We start from the raw sequence: 19,364 nt of genomic DNA on the forward strand, positions 1-19,364 counted from the left end.
TGCAACTTCCTTCTGGTTTCCCCACTGGCTTTGACCATGGAAAGCCAGCAGGAAGTTGCCTCACCTAACACATGTGGCATTCAGTTAACAATAGCAACCAGAACTGCAGGGATTGCCATCTCTAAGCAATACAGTTACAACTGCATCAATTAGCACCAATTAGCAACAGAAATTCCAGGCCCAATTGCCATTGAAATTGGGACTAACAATTGATAAAAAAGACTAACAATTGATTAAAAAGACTATCTGTCTGCTGGGCTTGTCTACTACAAGAGGCTTAGGTTGTTTCAGGAAACATTAACAATTCAATTGTATAATTAAGTTTTAATACAATTTTTATTTGCAGTCTCAGAATTTAGTTTCCTTTTTAATTGGTTAATAACCATAACAAAGTTATTGCATTGTAATATAGCAATTCGATCAGATGTTCTGTTATAAATTAATAAAACAGATGCTTTTGCAGCTGTAATTTTCCAGTGCGAGAACCTCTTTTTGCTACTCTGAGCACCAGGATACAGTATGCAAAAAAATTAATTCCTTCTTTCGGAAAGAATAGAGAACATAAATGAACACAATGCACTAATATCAATTTATTGTATCAGTTTGTACAGCCAGCCCCTCACCAGTTATGTGGCATCAGTGGCTTAACTATTTCACAAATCCTTCACGAAATAAAATGATCGCATCAGTTTTCTTTAAAAATGGAAGAAGCCAACATCTACAGCTAAATCAAATTGATGTGATTTATTAAATAACTCAGACCAAGCATAACTGCTTTGATATTATGATGCATTATTTCAATTTCGAGGCTGTAGACTCCATGGCAATTCTGCTCAGTTTAACAACCACAAAAAAAAAAGCTAAGTCTCGTGCACCTTTACAAGGTTCAACAGGCAAAAAACCTAAGAGCAGTTTTCCATAGGGGAAAAAAAATGAATGGAAAAAAAAATGCAGCGCTGATTTCTTGAATTCCCACCTCCATCAGCCTTATCCTGGTCTGCATGGCTAGTAATTCAACACCTGAAAAACCATAAGCGGCCCAACCCTAATATAAAAGCATTTGCCTCGTTAAAAAAAAACCCAAGTAAGGCGCTCCTTTCAATGGCCGGACTTTTACAGACACTCATTATCTCCGTCTTCCGCGACCCCGGAGCATATCCAGCCTGCGCACGGCCCTCACAAGCATAATTGATGTGTTGCCTTGAAAACAGGGATCTTCAAACTGGGCCTTTTTGTGACTTGTGGACTTCAACTCCCAGAATTCCTCAGCCAGGCACACTGGCTGAGGAATTCTGGGAGTTGAAGTCCACAGGTCAAAATAAGGCCAAGTTTGGAGACCCCTGCTTTAAAACCTCCAATTTATATTCCCTTGCATTTAAACCGGGAGGGGGCCAGGAAGCAAGCCAAATGACGGCACCTACTCCAGAAGCCGATTTTTGAAGCGCATGCGCGGGTCCTCCACCGTCCCGTCAGCCTCAGTGTGTGTGTGGGGGGGGGGGGGGAACTCGTGAGCGTGGCGCTTTCAACACTTTCTATTTCCTGTCCCGTGATGCTTCGTGTCCCAAGCGGAATAGGCGCAAGATGGCGGCTGAGCGGCAGGTGGCCGGGAGCGGTGGCGGCCGTGGTAGCGGTAGTGCTGGTGGCGGCGGCGCTACTTCCATGGCGGCCCTGGAGGATAACAAGGAGAATGAAAAGCCCAAGTCCGGTGACCTCGGAGATAGCCTGGGCCTGGAGAGTATCCTACCGGCGCGCTGGAGGGGAGAGCGCTAATGGGGACGTGTCACTTAAGCCAAAGGGCGAGCCCTTCCCGGGCTTCTGCACAGAGAAATTTCCGAGTTTCGCTTATAATTTCTAACTGGTTTGTCTTCCCGAATTTCGGGTAGTGACGAACGATGTATTTAGCTGACTTTCAAGTGGAGACCTCCCCTTGAAAGTAACGTTGAGGAAATATTAGTCCAGACATATTGGAGGGTAGAGACTTCCCCTGGCTGTGATGTATTACAATTCATTAGTTACAGTGGGAAACTGCATTTCTTTTCTTTCTTTTTCTGTTTTGCAAAACATTGCATGGAATAACTCATTAGCCAAGTTCGGGATATTATAGGTAATAGCTATGCAGACTGTCTCTGATTAGTAAAACAAAGCAACTGGATTTTTAAACAAAACCCATAACTGAAAAGTTACGCTTTGTGTAGGTAGGTTTGTGGAGGAGGCGATATATCAGTTTTTTTGCATGCAGCATGTCAGAAACTTGATGAGTAAGCAATCATATTTCTGTTTATAGATCTTTCATGATAATGTAAAATTTATATAACGGATAAAAGTTTCAAAATCTTATTCACATTTTAGCAGGTGATACAGTTAAATTATGCTGTCCAATTGTAAAATAAAATGCTACACAGAAATAATGTGAACCCGAAATGTAAATTTTGTAAATTTTGTGAATATTCTAATGACAATTAATGTACATCTTTAATTAGTGGACACAGCAATGATAATGTTAATCTGTAATTCTAATTTTTTTTGACTCCCTCAGTGTATAGCTTATCTTTGGATGGTGATTTTGAAGCCAAAATTAGAAATGCATTTATATTAGCTTACCACTGAATTACAGCATGCAATAATTCTGTTAATTTCCAAATCCAGAAGTAAATTATTTTAAAATTGCATCTGGTTTTAAATAACATATCTCAGGGTTGGTAAAATTGTAGCCCTTTTATTCCAAAGCCAAACAGACAACAGAAGCTTGTAGGCTTAGAATATGAATGCAGGAAAACTTTTGTCATCCAGCCAGTTTTCCATTATAATCACGCCCAGAAACAGTTAACTTTTTATGTTTGAACTTCATAAAATAATAAAATTTACAGTATATTTTATGTGATTTAACTGTATAAGATATATTATTGGAAATTTCTTTGACAAGTCTTTTAGTTCTTCAGATTGTTAAAGAATCACAGCAGCAACATGGCCTACGTCATGGTGATTTTCAGAGATACAGGTTAGTATGCAAGAATAATCATGGAAGGTAACAGCTGAACATGAAATGCCTTTGTTTTTATTAATAAAAATGAATACTTATTTCAGTAGTTATAAATGATGCAGCTGATTTTAGAGAAAAAATTAGAAGTAGAATGAGTTAGATACCAATGCTAACTTTTTGGTCTTTAATATCACTCAATCAGGCACACATGAATTTAATAAATAATGGGGTATACTTTTAAATTAAACACGGCTTGGTTGTAGGAAAGTTCTGACCATGTGTTTTGGTTTGGTTTATTTTATTTTTAATTTTTTGTGCCACCCATCTCATTATCAACCAATTTTGTATGTATGTATGACTTGATGTATATGCTCTACATATTTTCTGGTACACAATCATTGGATAAAAGTATATAATTTAGAACATTGTATCCAAGTAGGCTGAGATTTTTTTTTGTAATTCAGGCTTTACCTCATAAATCACTTCCCTGAAAAACCACCTCACCATGTAAGTTGCACCTCTGGCACATGTGCAGTGGTGAAAATTAATGTTCTTCATAAGTCCATATAACTTTGAAGATAAATTTTCTGTAGGTATCATTTCACAATCAATCGAGTAGAATTTAGCTTACAAATTTTTGAAATTTCCAATTTGTCAGTTTTTTCTGTGTCTGCATATTTTACTTTAAGAATTCATATATGACTTGACTTATTTTGCTGTGGTATCTGTCTTCTATGATCGTATCATTTCTGAATAATTTCCTTTTAAGTTTTCTGTTGTTATTTACATTGTCTTATATTTTATAGATTGCAGCAGTGTTTTCCCTGAGACATTTCTTATGGGAGGGTAGGGAAAGTAGATTGGAAGCAAGTATTACTCTGAATAAGAATTAACCATTTATTTTCTCTTCACTCCTTGAAGAGGTTATTGCTCCCGTCGACTAAGGAGGCTCAGAAAAACTCTTAACTTCAAGATGGGAAATAGGCACAAGTTCATGGGGAAAAAAATAACAGAAGAGCTGTTATCTGACAACAGGTACTTGAAGGGTCCATAACTGCAAGATATAAAGGGCTGTATCTAGTACCCTCTTTTTAACCCAGCAGAATGGGTCATGCTGGTTTATCAAATTTCCTTTGCAAATGCCCATTGCCTCTCATATTCCATGAACAGAAAGATCTCTTCCATTCCTTTGCATTGATATCCAACTGTTTAGTTTGTATAGGCTTTTGTTGCCTGAGGAAAACGTAGAACTGTAACAAGCCTCAATTTCTCAGTATAAATTTGGAATGCTAAGATGTAGTCAGGAGGCCTAGCCTCTATTTCTCCTTGAAACTCAACACAGACTTTGTGTTATGCTTGGAGGTCAAGCAAGCTAACCTATTTCTGCTTTCTATTTCTGAGTTGGAGATGGGAATCAGGTCTCTTTTATCTTCTGTCCTCATAGAAAAAGATGAAAGCATCCTGAACAAAAGAGATTAATCAAATTCCAAAATGATATTAAAAATATGAAATGTTGTTAAAATAGTCCAGTGTTCTTGAACACTTGCAGATACAGAAAAGTACAGTTATTTTACAAAGAAAACTATTTTTGTGTTCCTGAAGCAAATCTTAGAAATGATGTTGGTATTTTAAAACATTTTAGTGTGTTTTGAAGTTGCTTTGATTTTATATAATGAGTGTTTCAGTGTCTGTGCTAGTGTGTTAGAATGAAGTATTGAGACTGGTAAATTTTGCCTTTGCAATTAGTGCTACACTATTGTCCAGAATGCATGTCATCTAGATATAGTATCAGAAATACTTTACTTCTAGAATGTTACTGAGGTACATATAAATGTACTGTCAAAATCTTCTATCAACATAATAGATGAGGAAAAGCAAAGTTGATCTTTCCAGGATTGTAAGGATAAAAGACGGCCTATGGAAATGTCTTTCACCAGGAATTCTGAAGAGAGGGTGTGATGTAAATATAATTAATCAGTTGCTAGAAAAGGATTTTGAGATTGGCTTTAAACAAGATGCCGGATTGGGGCAGAAGTACAGGAACAAATATGTCTGTTTGGTAGTTCTGTTGAAATTCTCAAGAGAAATTATAAGTGAATCATTTTTAATTGATCTTATGCCATAGATATTTACTCCTGATTCTTATGGATGCTGAAAGAGCCTGGAGTTATGCAATGCAGCTTAAGCAAGAAGCCAATACAGAACCACGCAAACGTTTTCATTTATTATCTCGCCTACGCAAAGCAGTAAAATATGCTGAGGAACTAGAACACCTCTGTGAAAGTAGCCGGGTAGATGCCAAGACAAAGCTGGAAGCTCAGGTTAGTACTAGCTTTTAAAACCTTCCTAGAAAGGCAGAGAAAATATGCTGTAGTTAGTTTTTTAGTGGACAATTGAATCTAAATTGTAGATGATAAAAGCGCCAATGAAGAATACAGAAAAAATAAAAGACAGGATATACATCAGACCAAGCGTATGAAAAAGGAAAAAATATATAAAAGCAGTGGTTTCTCTTTAAAATACTTTTGGATCCAGTTGACAGTAACATCCACATACACCATATTTTCTTCTTCATCCAATGTTTAATAGCAGGCTCCAGTTAGAGTGCCAGCATCTTTAAAATCAAACAAGAACAATGTAAAACAAGATGGAGCAATGACAAATGTGAAAACACCAGGATGCCCAGAATATTTTTTAAAAAAATAATAATTTAAAAAACTTTTTTTTCTCTCTGTAAGGTACAGAGTAAAAACCAGAAGGGAATAAAATAATGTACCACTCTCCATTTATCTGAAAGGCTCCTCTGTTTTTATAGTGAAGTAAATTTGCCCAGTTGTCATTTATTTCTTTAACAGAATAACTGAAAAGGATATATTCCACCACTACCATTTCCTGTGGAAAAACAATTCATGTAATCTCCATACATTTTCATTTTAGACAGTTTCTGGGGGAAAAATTGTCCAGGTAGTAATAAAATAATTTGAACTCCATGGCACACCTATTTTATGAAAATAAATAGTATACTTATTTGTATTTGATGACGGTATATTTCCTGGTATTTACGGATGGCTATGAGAAAATCCAGATTCAGCAGGCTACCATACAGTTGCACTGCCTATCATCCACCTTCATTTGTCTTATAGGCATATACAGCTTACCTCACAGGTATGCTACGATTTGAGCATCAGGAATGGAAGGCAGCAATGGAGGCTTTCAACAAGTGCAAGTGAGTTTCAATTTTTTTTTAAATTTCTGTGTCCATTGTCTTTTAAATGAACAGATTTTTCCCATTCAGATTCTTCTGGATGTAGATTTTTTTTCTCTTGAACATTTTTAAATCCATGTAATATATTTTGCTTCTGCACAGCCTAATGATGAAGCTTAAATGCTCAGTATTGTTACAGTTACCCCTCAAATAGAAATTGTTTTTAATACCATAAATTACTGACTATTTAGTTTTTACCTTCCTTTTTCAGAACCATTTATGAAAAGCTGGCTAGCGCATTCACAGAGGAGCAGGCAATATTATATAATCAGCGAGTGGAAGAAATCTCTCCAAATATTCGTTATTGTGCTTATAATATTGGTATGTAAATCAAGAAGAAAAATATATTTAAAGAATTTAATAATTATTCTCGTACACACACCCCTATTGGGTAAGCTTCGTATAGCAAACCCCGCTTCTTTCTAGCACTAAAGATACCTAGCTGGGTAATGAAATTTTGTGAAATTCCTGTGAAATTAATGCATTAATTAGACTGAATGCAAAACATTTTTCAGTGTGATATTTATATTAATTTAAGTTCAAGCTTTTTCATACTTTTTGAGAAGAGCATCCAAATGGTGGCAGTTATTAATGGGATTCTTAACATTTTCTCTTCATTTATCCTAAATAAAAAACAACAACACCTTCTTACAAAAGAAAAAAAAACTTTTACGGAAGACTGCTAGGAAACCTTTGTTCACATGTTGGTCTTTTGCTGTAGATTATAGTTTTATTGATTGATTAAATTTGTATGCCAATCCATCTCCCCAAGGTGATTCTTTGATTTGCAGAACCATGTGCAAATGTTTTTAATATACATTGTGGACCAAAACGTTAATACTTGTTTAGATATGCAGCCTTAAATGCATCAATTTGGGTATGCTTTGGCATGAAGTGTAGAGAGCAGCAAACTTCATACTGATACTCTTAATTTCTTGCATATTTCTGCCTGTTTACATATATGCCTTGTGATGCTGCCACCCACTGTGTTGTGAGTTTTCTTGAAGCTTTGCAGTGTGTGTTTATTGTGACAAATTGTGATGGATGACAAGCTAATTTAATTATGCCACTTGTTTCTTAGGTGACCAGTCTGCTATTAGTGAGCTAATGCAAATGAGGCTGAGGACTGGAGGCACTGAAGGGCTTCTTGCTGAAAAACTAGAGGTAATTAATCCTCACACTTTTCCCTTTTGAAAGAATGGCTACGACTGCCCGTTTTTAACTGATATGTCATTTTTCTTTTAAGTAATCTAAAATACAGTGTGAAAAGGTAAAATTTGTCTTACAAAATGATATTTTGAAATTATTTTAAAAATACAGATCTGTTGCAATAGCTAAACTATAACTGGATAGTAAGAGACAAGAAACCTGCAACTCTCAACTGTCACATCAGCAATAGTCAGAGGTGACTAGAATTACAGTTTGGGGAAAAAAATCTACAAGACCACAGATTCTGGTTCTGTGAAGAACAACAAGGAGATGGGAAACCAATAATTACACAATTAATGTTTTCAACCTCTCCTGTAAATCAAATACCATTTATTTAAAACAGTGTTTGGTCTCCCTTGTGGGTGGTTCCACAAACAATATTTCCTTTGTTTCCCCTGATTAATTCATTTGTTTAATCTTAAGAAATCATTTTTTATGTTTAAATGCTATCATTTGTGTGATTTTGCCGTTTTGCACATTATACAAATTTGTAGCAGAAATTTATGCAAACACTGTTGCGTTGGTTTCCAGTGAAGTTTAAAAAGAGGAAGTATTTGGGCTGCAATTGAAAAAGCCAGGTGCTGTACAGTTTAATGTCGCCTTCACATGAGATACAATTTGAGCTAGTGTTCTATCTGCTTGTTGCAACTGCTTATAGAATAGTTTGTCATTTTAAAACTTGTACTGTTGTGAATAATGCATTTTTTATTTTCCACTGCAGTTTCTTGCCAAAAATGTTTTGATAGTGCCCTTCTTAAATTTATTTGTGAGGTTTACACACTCTTGATAGTAATAGTCTCTCCTAGGAGTTTGTCCTGGAAATGCTTTGTAGGTTTGAATGTAGATTGGAGTTGCAAAAAAAAATTGCACTCCACTAAGTATTTTGGGACCATGCTTAAAACTTTTCACTTAAATTCTACATTAGAACTTTGTTTCAAGTAGACACCACCACATGCTTGCAAACTTGCCTTTTTTGTATCTGAGAACACCCAAAGCAAACTTCCAATCCTTCCTCCACTTCAGTGATCATGTTTGCCAAGACGTACCCTGTTGGAAATCTTTGAACGATGTGACTGTGTCCCCCAAGACCTTATGCTTCCCAACAACTCTGACTGATCTTTTCATATTTGCCAAAGTTTTCTTTTTTAATTTTGTATGTGTAAAATCCCTGCGAGTACATGTTTTCCGGTTATTCCCTGTCTCCGTGGTAAGGCTGGCTATGAAATAATCATGATTTGCGATTGCAATAACTTTTAAAGTTAAACTTTCATAGTTTATGGTTGTATATTACTTACTGCATACAGTAGGAAACATGTATTGTGAGAAAAAAATGATTCCCATTAGAGCACCAACCCAAAATTTCCCTGTTTTCTAGTCATTAATCACACAGACTCGAGCAAAGCAGGCAGCCACTATGAGTGAGGTGGAATGGAGGGGAAGAACGGTGCCTGTGAAAATAGACAAAGTGAGAATCTTTCTGTTGGGGTTGGCAGATACTGAAGCAGCTATAACTCAAGTAAGTAAACTCGCCTGAAACTGTGATTTTTTACTCTTAAGCAGGGTCCTGTGGCCATGTGAACTTGGTAGCTAAACCATTATATTCCGATTTCTATACACATATAATTGGTTATATATTTAAATTCATTTATCACTGAATATGGGCAAGAAATCAAGCCAGTTCAGTTTATTTTATTGCTATCATAGAATAGTTGAAAATTAATTCAATTTTTTTTAAAAAAAAAAAACCCTAAATAGGGTGTTGTGAAAACGAGCAGTTTAACAAAAGAAAAAAAAGAACTTGGCTTGTTTGTGTAAAAGACTTTTTAGAAGCTGCTTATTACAGTGACTGCTCCAGGTAACAAAAGTAGTATTAGCTTCATTTAGTGAGAGAGTCAGATTGGTCAAATAGGTAGATAAAATGAATCCAGGCAACTAAAACCTTTGTCTGAAAAGGTGGGTAATGGTTCATGGCAAGAAATAACACAATCAGAATGCAGCTGTCACTTGGCTATACTGTAATGCAGAAAGACTGGAGCATGTCTTACTCCTGTTTTACAGGGACGAGAATAATTGTGAACATCACCCTGGGACATGTGAAAAAAAAAGATTGCTTTTGTGTTTTTCCAAGCAGAAAATTGAAATTCATAAATTCCATATTTAAAAGTATAACAGCTTAAGTTATTTGTTGAAACTCTTAATCTTGTCCAGGAACATTGTACTCAATTCGGATTATTGAGTAATATGCTGTTATTTAATTCTTCTGATATTGTAACTTTTTCGAAGTCTTAATTCATGTACAGTGGTGCAGTTTCTTGCCTGTGACTTGGGAATGAATGAATCAGCAGCATATGCCACAAACTCCTGAATATTTGCTAACTTCCTCGTTCCCTTCAAGATACCTTATGAATAACTACCTTAGAAAAGGAAGATAAATTCATTTTTATATAAGTAAAATAATAAATCTCTACCTCATTTCCGTTTGTTTCAGCATTACTATTCTGGCATTTCCCCTTTACAGTATGAAGTTGAAATGGCCTCACAGGTGGAGCAGTTAAACTAGTCTGACCTGTCTCTGATTATTCAAATTTAGAAAATGTAACCTCCCCTGAGTTCTTTGAAAATTAAGAGACTTATTTTTTAAATGTATTGATCCAGTTAACATTGGAAGGATAACGGTTATACATTAAAAGAATGCTCTTTAAAGCAATTTTTAAAAATAAAATCTATTCTAAAATTGTGAATCTCGTATTTCAGAGTGTTTTCTGGTGATCTGCTCAAAGTAATCAAAATTCTAAATAACTGAACTGTGGAATATATCCAAACACATAATCTTTAAACAGTGGATCTTAAGTAATTTTAATTTGACCAAGTGTTAACGTATTATAAAATGCTAATGAATAGTTAAGGCTGTTCTAACTTTGGGAATGTTTCTTCCCAATCCTAGATTACTAAGCAGAAAAACTATCCACAGAGATCAGTTTCCAGTCTTTAGTCTGTCAAAGAAAATAGCACTGCTGACTTTGAAGGATTGTGGGTTTTTTTTCCCCTGTGGGAGAAAGGAGGGCAAATAAAACTATAGGTTATCAACAACAAAAAGATTCCTGACGGTCTGGTGGAATAAGTTACAGTTTAAGCATTAGAATAGGAACTACATTTCAGAAAATTCCAAAATAAAATGGAATTGAACCAAAATAGAGGGAATTCATAGCGTAACTTATTGAGAGAGAATATGAGATGGGAACACTTTACCCAATAATATATGGTTTTGGGTGTTCTTGGCAATATTCTCCCTGCGCTATTTTATGCCATGATTTTATGAAGTCAAAAGAGGTTGGTTTGTTTATTGGTTCACATTGTTTTAATTTTAGGAAATACTAACAGAATCACTGTGGAAAGGTTTTCTTTTGTCTTTTTGGTAATCTGAAGAGCTCAGTTGTGCCTCTTCTGTTATATCATAGATAAAATGGTAGACTTAATCTCCACCTAGGTAATAAACGTTTCACTGATATTGCATGTAATGCCACATATTTGTAAGGCTCAGATTGCAATTGTTAAAGTAAGTTTTAGCCTCTCTTGATTTCAGGAGAAATGTAGCAGTGATTGAAAAGATTGTATATGTTTCTGTGCTACTTTATTTAGGCAGAAGAAGAAGAGACTAAAGAACATTTGTTTGAGTCTTTACTGAGTGAGTGTCGGGATGCAATTCAAGCTGTTCGCGAAGAGCTGAAGCCAGATCAGGTGGGCCATAAAGTAGAAGGTTTGTGCATATATTTTTTTAAATTCCATTTATATCCTGCCCTTCTCCGAAGACTCAGGGCGGCTTACAAGCTTAGCAGTAGCCTTCATTCTATGTATATGCCTGCTTATTAGGGCTTTCACACACACACCCTAAGCGGCATTATTACAAAGTCAGCTTAATTGCCCCCAACAATCTGGGTCCTCATTTTACCTACCTTGGAAGGATGGAAGGCTGAGTCAACCTTGAGCCTGGTGGGATGCGAACCTGCACTAATTGCAGGCAGCTGGTGTTACTTAAGGAGGCATTAGCCCACTGCTCCCCTTTGGCTAGAAAGGCAGGATATAAATAAAACCATTGCTGAGTCTACCTGAAGAATTATTTGATGGCAGGTCCTACAGGTATCCCACAGTTTTGATTGGATCCAAACATTCTTTTCTAAAATAAATTACACCTAATGTTTTGTTTCCTACAGAAGCAGCGGGATCACTCTTTGGAAATAGACTCTGGAAAAGCCACTAATATTCAGTATCTACACAGGTAAGAGCCTTTCCAGAAATGCATACAAGGCTATTAGCAGCTCTGTATGCATTCAAATGATTTTGAAAGGACTTTTAATAATAATGTGGTTTTTAATACTCTGCTTTCTAGTTACTTGACTTACATCAAGCTGTCTACAGCAATCAAGCGCAATGAGAGCATGGCAAAGGCGCTACAGAAGGCGCTCCTTCGTCAGCAGGGGCCCGAGGAAGATGGCAAGCGTGTTCCTCGACCTCAGGACTTGATACGCCTTTATGACATCATCTTACAGGTAATCATATAAGGAGTGCTTTAGTGGAGAGGAGGGGCTTATGGTTCCAGTTTTATCTTTTACTGGGGGACTGCAAAGTATAGTAGATGGGGGAAAGGTGTGCCATTAAATTGGAGATCAGAGAGGGTGTGCAAATTGGTAGCATCAGAACTTATTTCTCCATTAAAAATACACTGGAGAAGTATTGAAAATAAAGAGGTTTTCTGAAATTTTTGTGACTACTAAATATAATAAGCGTATGCCTTATTTTTAAGAATCACACAGACAGTTGTTTCCTAAATAATTTTAATAATTACAGGTTATTTTTTTGGACAGAGTGTAAAGGGTGTTAACCTTGAAACAAAATTACAGTGTTTAAAAAACACTGTATTTAAAAAATACTCTGGTCATTTCTGTACTATTGTATCAGTTTATAATAATGCTCATTGAAGTAAATGAAATTATTTTTTCACCACTGTCAAATTTATTTCATTGGATAAATATACTGTTAGTGCTTATTTACATTCAAGGGCTTTTTTTTTTGGTCTTCCCATTTTGATCACACTGAAGAATCTGGCAGAATTGCAACAACTTCCTGGCCTAGAAGAAGATAAAAGCTACCTGAAGGAAATAGGAATAAAGACCTTGGTGTATAAGGCTTACCGGTAATTCCCAAACAAACAAATTTACTTGTTCAGTCACAGTTAAGCAATCACAGTCATATAGTGGCTTGGATCCGAACAATACTGTAATGAGTGGCAAGATAAAAGATATTTGTGATATTCCGTGAATGTTTGTCACAGTGCTAGAAGATAGCTCTGCTAATTTTCATTGCCCTGGAGGTGTCATTACAATACATGTACCATAAATAAGGAAGACAGATTCCAGATCATAAAAAAGGAATTTCATAGAAATATATACAAGTATGAAAAACTCTGAATTTCGAGCCACTTTTCTCATTCTGATTTCTTTTTCTAAGCCAGAATTATATGACTTGAAAAGTCCTTTGGCTATTATAATGGATCCAAGATGGAGAACTGAGGAGATAGCAGGACAAGAAACCTAGTAGTGAGTTCAGAATTATAGGAAATGTCCCAATTATTTCTGTAGAAACAACCATTTCATTGTCTCTCCCCTTCCTTGACATAGTTCCTCTAGGCAGTTCAGAGAACAGAATGTAAAGTGAAAAGACTGGATGTGAATAGTTTCAAGAAAATTGTGCTACTTGAGTTAATTGAGCCATAATTTACCAATCTACTTGGTATGGTCTTTTGTTCCTCCTAGGTGCTTTTTCATTGCACAATCATATGTCCTGGTGAAAAAATGGAGTGAAGCTCTTGTTTTGTATGATCGAGTGCTGAAATATGCCACTGAAGTTCAGGCTCAAGCTGGGACTAACAAAAACAATTTAAAGGTAGGAAACCAATTATGAAGTCTGCATTAACATAGTTTTAAAGTGATGTAATAGAGGGCATACAAATAATATAACAACAACAATAAAAAGCTGGAGGGGACCTTGGAGGTCTTCTAGTCCAACCCCCTGCTCAGGCAGGAAACCCTATACCATTTCAGACAAATGGTTGTCCAGTCTCTTCTTAAAAACTTCCAGTGTTGAAGTATTCACAACTTCTGGAGGCAGGTTGTTCCACTGATTAATTGTTCTGACAGTCAGGTAATTTCTCCTTGGTTCTAGGTTGCTTCTCTCCTTGACTAGTTTCCATCCATTGCTTCTTGTCCTGCCTTCAGGTGCTTTGGAGAATAGCTTGGCTCCCTCTTCTTTGTGGCAACCCCTGAGATATTGGAACAGTGCTATCATGTCACCCCTAGTCCTCTTCATTAAATTAGACATACCCAATTCCAGCAACCATTCTTTATATGTCTTAGCCTCCAATCCCCTAATCATATTTGTTGCTCTTCACTGTACTCTTTCTAGAGTCTCAACATCTTTTTTTAAATTGATTATATTCTGCTAACTGTAGTATGTAGTTCTGATTCATTTGTTGAAACAAATAATGACTGATTTGCCTATATAAAATCAAATCATTTGGGTTTGTCTCTAATTAGACAATGTACTTGTGTGTGTGTGAGAGAGAGAGAGAGAGAGAGAATGAGAGAGTAGTTAGTATACCACATATATATGGCAACACAAAATGCCATATGTGTTCAATATTCCTGTCTTTTTATTTTCCCAACAATGAAAAGAAACATTAGCAAATCTAGTTCTGGGAAAAAATGAAAATGAAGGAAAGATGAAACTAATAAGTATATGTCTTTTGTGGAATCGGTCTGAATTATATAGGAGCTACCTGATGTTGAGGATCTGATTACTCAAGTAAATGCAGAAAAATACTCCTTGCAAGCAGCTGCCATATTAGGTGAGTGTGGCTTTCCAAACTCCCACATACACAGTATTCATGGGGAAATGCTTTCAAGATTCAAGAGGCAAGGTGTCCCAACACTTCAGAATGGAAGGCAGGAGTGACTATGAAGGACTTCACTTTTTTTTACATGTAGTTGTATAAAGTCTTTTCCCTTTGACTTTTTAAAGACAATATTGGTTCATAATCTGTTCATCTGTTGCTTTGCTGCATATTCTGTCCATTTCTGTTCATCCTTTCACATCTAAAACTCCTCCTTTCTAACCAGAATTCTGCCACCAAGACAATTAATTTCTGATATTTTTCAGGGTCATAAATACCTCAGACTGAAGGCAAGCTCTTTTTGAAGTCTGACCTTTTCAATCCTTTAATATGTTGCTCCCTGTAAATTTCACCATCGTCAGCCATTCAGAAATTCTGTTTACTCAAATAGGTTGTTTTTTTTACTTTGATGCCAATAGCTTTTTCTCTATAACTTTCCTTTTATCTAAATTAGCATAAGCCTATGCACCTCTTAACATAAGTATGTACAACATACTCAGCCCTGTGTCAGACTTAAATTGTAACCATCCATTCCTTGACCCTTCTCTATAATGTTATACTGTATAGTCTGTCTGTCTAATTTATATGTCCACCTATCTCACAAGAAGCAACCCTGTGTGACATACAACAATATTAAGGAGTGGTTATACAGTTAGATTTCAAATCAAGACAGGGTAAAAATGGGTATTATTACATCATTCACATTTTAAGGAGAAAGATTAAATATAAGTGTTATATAGATAATTTCATTGATTCACACTTTAAAATGTAGCCTTGTTCTGGTTTAATTCCTAATAAATACATTTTCCTCAAGTATTACCTCTGATTCTTTCAGATGCCAGTGACATTCATGAGGCAGAATCTCCATCCCAGGTCAAAGATGGCAAGGTAAGCTAGTTTCTGTATAAGCAAAAAAGCACAATTTCAGAAGAAGCCTAATTTCTTTCTTATGTTATAGTGCATCAACATATAATTTTAATTATGTATATTAGAAATAGGATGACAGAAATCTGTAATTGTTCCTGTTTATTTAGAAAGGTTTCTGGTTTGTTTATTTTTTTGGCATTATTTAATTTTAATTTAATTTATTAATATTTCTATACCGCCCTTCTCCCGAAGGACTCAGGGCGGTGTACAGGGCAAGAATAAAACACAAAGCTACAAAAATTAAAAAGTAATTAAATACATGCCCATAAAAAACAATAAATACATTAATAAAACCCCAATAAAATGATAGTAAAAACCCCACCAATCCCCCCTCAGGCCAGGCCGGCTTGTTCGAACAGGTATGTTTTCAGATCGCGGCGAAAGGAGCGAAGATCAGGCGCCGTCCGGAGCTCAACCGGTAACTGGTTCCATAGCTCCGGGGCGCCCACAGAGAAAGACCTCCCCCTGGGGGCCACCAATCTACATTCTCTGACCGGTGGCACCCTGAGGAGGCCCTCTCTCTGGGAACGCACAGGGCGGAGGGAAGTTGACACCGGCAGCAGGTGTTCCCTGAGGTACTCCGGACCCCTGCCATGTAGGGCTTTAAACACCATGACATAAGATATGAAAGCATGAGTTTGATGGAAAAGAGGCTCAAGAGCAATCAAGAATGAAGAACATTCAGAAGAAGGCAACATAATGCCTGCTTAATTATGCTGCTTTGTTTTTGCAAAGCTAACATTACAGTAATGAAGAAGTAAAAAAATACCCAGAAATGTAGAAAACATTCCTAAACATTAGAGACATCCATGTTTCATGATACGAATCACGAGAGTGTTCTATCTGTGCATTTTCTTTCCTATGCATAGCATAATTTCAGAGAAAAGATTTACAGCATGAGCTTAGCAAAAATCTAGGAGATTTTTTGAATATTGAAGATTTAGGCACATGATATTATAAAAATACTGCATGCAGTGGCTTTTCTATTTTTCCTTTAAGCTAATTGAAGCTGGGGGCAGTCTTGATCAAGACTACTATATGGGGCATGGGAGACTGAAGTTTTCCATCTCCCAGCAATTTCGTTGTGGGGGAGGATGCGCAAGAGAATGGTGCCATGTAGGTTGGCAGGTGCAAAGGGGGCTTGGACAGAGTTATGAAGGTGCATGGCGGTGTGCAAGGGGTATGCCAGTAGCGGGTGCAACAGAAAAACAAAGGGGCAAAGGTGTGTGTGTGTGTAGGTGGAGAAGACTTACTTGCAACTTTCCCTTCAAGCTTTCCCACTGACTTTATAGGGAAGCCGGTAAGGAGGGTTGCAAATGGCAATCGTGATTGTGGGGCGCTCGTAAGTGCAAAAGAGTTGCCAAGCACTCAAATCACAATCACGTATTTGCCAGGCTACTAGGATGGGTGGAGGTCCGAGGACCAGTCATAACCATCATTCGTTCGGTGCCTTTGCAACTTGGAATGATGCTGAACAAATGGTCATAGATTGGGCACCACCTTAATCAGAATTGGGTTTCTTCTTATTTAAAAAAAGAGCAGCTTTGCGGTAGTATTAAATGTATCATATTGCTTATTCCTAATATTAACCGGGTATTAGAAAAGCTTTATATTTACATTTGCTAGCATAATATTTCCACGACAGATTTATTCATATATCCATATTTCAAGGAACTTCATTTCCTTGAATGCATTATCCAGAAAGTGTAAATATTAAATTTCTGTCATTAGACTAGACCTGGGTTTTCCAGCAGTGGCAAGTTCCAGACGTATGGATTTCAACTCTCAGAATTCTCAACTGTAGCCATGCTGGCTGGGGAGTTTAGGAAGTTGAAGTTCATTTATTAGGGAAATGTACAGATTGAGAAACTTTAAACTAGAATGTCAAGTAGCAGACATTGTCCAAATAAACTAATTTTTGTTTCTGTTTACCTCTCTTTTATATCAAGCCACTTTCTGAACGATTTGAGGTTTTCTGCTTGGATCCTTCTCTTGTCAGCAAGCAAGCAAGTCTGGTGCATTTCCCTCCAGAATTCCAGCCAATTCCATGCAAACCTTTATTTTTTGATCTGGCTCTCAACCACGTCACTTTCCCACCCCTGGAAGATAAAGTAGAGCAGAAAGCAAAGAGTGGTCTTACAGGATATATCAAAGGCATCTTTGGATTCCGGAGTTAACCGGGTCTCTTTTCAAGGAGAATGTTTCCTTTGTATTGGGAAATCTGCAACAGGTTCAGACCTTATCTGCTTGAGTCTAAAATCCACATGGGAGGTTTTCAATATTTTTCCAGTATTCTGTCTGTCCATCTGATTAATTAGAAACATTTCAATCTGAGAACATAAAAAATGTGCTCCGTCTCCGGCCTTATCTCACACTGAAGAAAACACCTGGGGTCTGAATTCACTCACGTCTAGTGCCTCAGGCAGGAATAAGTATCCATTTTGTAAGGGTCATTTCTTTTTGTGGCTGATACCACAAATTTAATTTTTAAAAAGCTAACTCAGTCGTCTGGACAAGACACAGCAGAGGGAAACCAAAGGCACAGATTTTTATAGGATTGAACTGCTTCAACCAGAATCTGAAAACTCAGTTAAATTGATCCTTATACTGCCTGCTGGGTTTAATTTTCACTTCTAGCTATGGATTGAAGATCAGAGTTGATAGTTGATAATCCTTATAGTAGATTATACTACAGGTTTTAAAAAATATCCTTATATAATCTTTCCTTTCAAAGGCACCACTTCTCAGGTTCTTAGAGGATCTCCTTTGGACTCTAAAGAGCCTCATTTCAGAAAGTTATTCTCTATTTTTGCATTAATAGCCCCTTTGGTTTTATTTTTCCTCATTCAGTTTATCTGAATTGGCAAATTGGAGAGAGTGCTTATTTTGTATTTTCCACCCTTTCTGAAAATTACACATGGTAGTAATAGTCCACTTTGTGAAAAATTAATAAATGAAGCCACTGGAATCTTAAGCAATAAAGATTTTAGTCAGATATTATGGGGCACTTTTTGTGAGAGCATTTACATGTGCTGTAAGAATTCCAATATCTTAATATCTTTTCCCAAAATAAAACAGAAAAATATCTAGATGCATCTTTCAAACGTGTTCTGTTTCCATGAGCTATATTATTAGTCTTAAAAGTAATTAGTTAGTCTGAAATATTACTTGGATCAGCTAATGTTTAGCTATCTTTTTAGTATTCATACAGCGCTACATTTTTGTCATGCTCCATTCCAGTTTTGCTCTGCTGCTTCTTCGCTTTGTTAAAAACAGTATTAAAATTGGATTATTCAGTTAAGAATGTTCCACAAAAACAGTTTCTCGAGCATTGTGCTAATACACTAGAGAATTATAATTTCCAAACCAAATTGGGTGTAATTATACCAGAATTATTGGAACTGTTTATCTTGTATGAAAAGCTATCACCATTCTCGTTAGGACTTAATTGTGCCACTTCTGTTTTAAAATATGTGTGTGAAATGGAGCCTCTGGTCTGTTGGATGAGTAGAATTTTATAGAAAAAATTTATTGTGGAGGAAAAAGGAAGCAAAAAATATTTTTTACTGTATCAAGTGATTAAATCTGAGATTGAGATGGGGCAGGATAAACTGATAATTTGTCAGTTCTCCTAAAAACTTAAATGGAAATAACAGATTTGACCCAAGTAACTATGGCCCAGTATCATTTTTGGCAATACATCTGTTAGGGTTTTGTTTTGTTTTTTGGTGGATTGTATTTTGATTCAAACTTCCTGTCCTGTTTTTGAATTAAATCCAAGAATTGTATTCTTAAAGGTGCAATCCAATTACTTTTTGTTTACCTCCCACCTCCAAACCTTTGGGTAACTAGTACTCCATTTGTCTCTGCTGCCTTAATTAGTTACAAAATATTTGTTAAGATGTAGCACAAAGTATACTAGAAAGATAGAAAAGAAACTTCCAAACAATAAAGACATATTCTTGCTACAACCCAGTTTTAAACAATTTAAACGGTTCAACTGCATGCTCAGCTTTAATTTGAAGTTTCCTTACTGA

The 19,364-nt window shown here is 36.3% G+C and overlaps 1 protein-coding gene across 2 annotated transcripts; it reads left to right on the forward strand.

The window, feature by feature from the left end:
- Positions 1 to 1,548: 1,548 nt before the first annotated feature.
- SRP68 (signal recognition particle 68) lies at positions 1,549 to 19,123 on the forward strand. Of its 2 annotated transcripts, none has more exons than XM_083356160.1 (16): positions 1,549 to 1,735; positions 2,932 to 2,998; positions 3,902 to 4,015; positions 5,106 to 5,301; positions 6,124 to 6,206; positions 6,457 to 6,566; positions 7,327 to 7,409; positions 8,830 to 8,970; positions 11,094 to 11,192; positions 11,666 to 11,730; positions 11,842 to 12,001; positions 12,551 to 12,645; positions 13,265 to 13,394; positions 14,280 to 14,355; positions 15,236 to 15,288; positions 17,277 to 19,123. In XM_083356160.1, the coding sequence occupies exons 1-16, from the start codon at positions 1,582 to 1,584 to the stop codon at positions 17,502 to 17,504; spliced, it is 1,854 nt and encodes a 617-aa protein (XP_083212286.1). In that variant the 5' UTR covers positions 1,549 to 1,581; the 3' UTR covers positions 17,505 to 19,123. The 2 variants fall into 2 exon arrangements, with proteins under 2 accessions (XP_083212286.1, XP_083212285.1); XM_083356159.1 differs by having other exon boundaries at positions 1,574 to 1,735; positions 2,940 to 2,998.
- The last annotated feature ends 241 nt before the right edge of the window (positions 19,124 to 19,364 follow it).

This window comes from Vipera ursinii (genome assembly GCF_947247035.1).
Source record: "Vipera ursinii genome assembly, chromosome: 2".
In the NCBI taxonomy this organism is placed as follows: Eukaryota; Metazoa; Chordata; class Lepidosauria; order Squamata; family Viperidae; genus Vipera; species Vipera ursinii.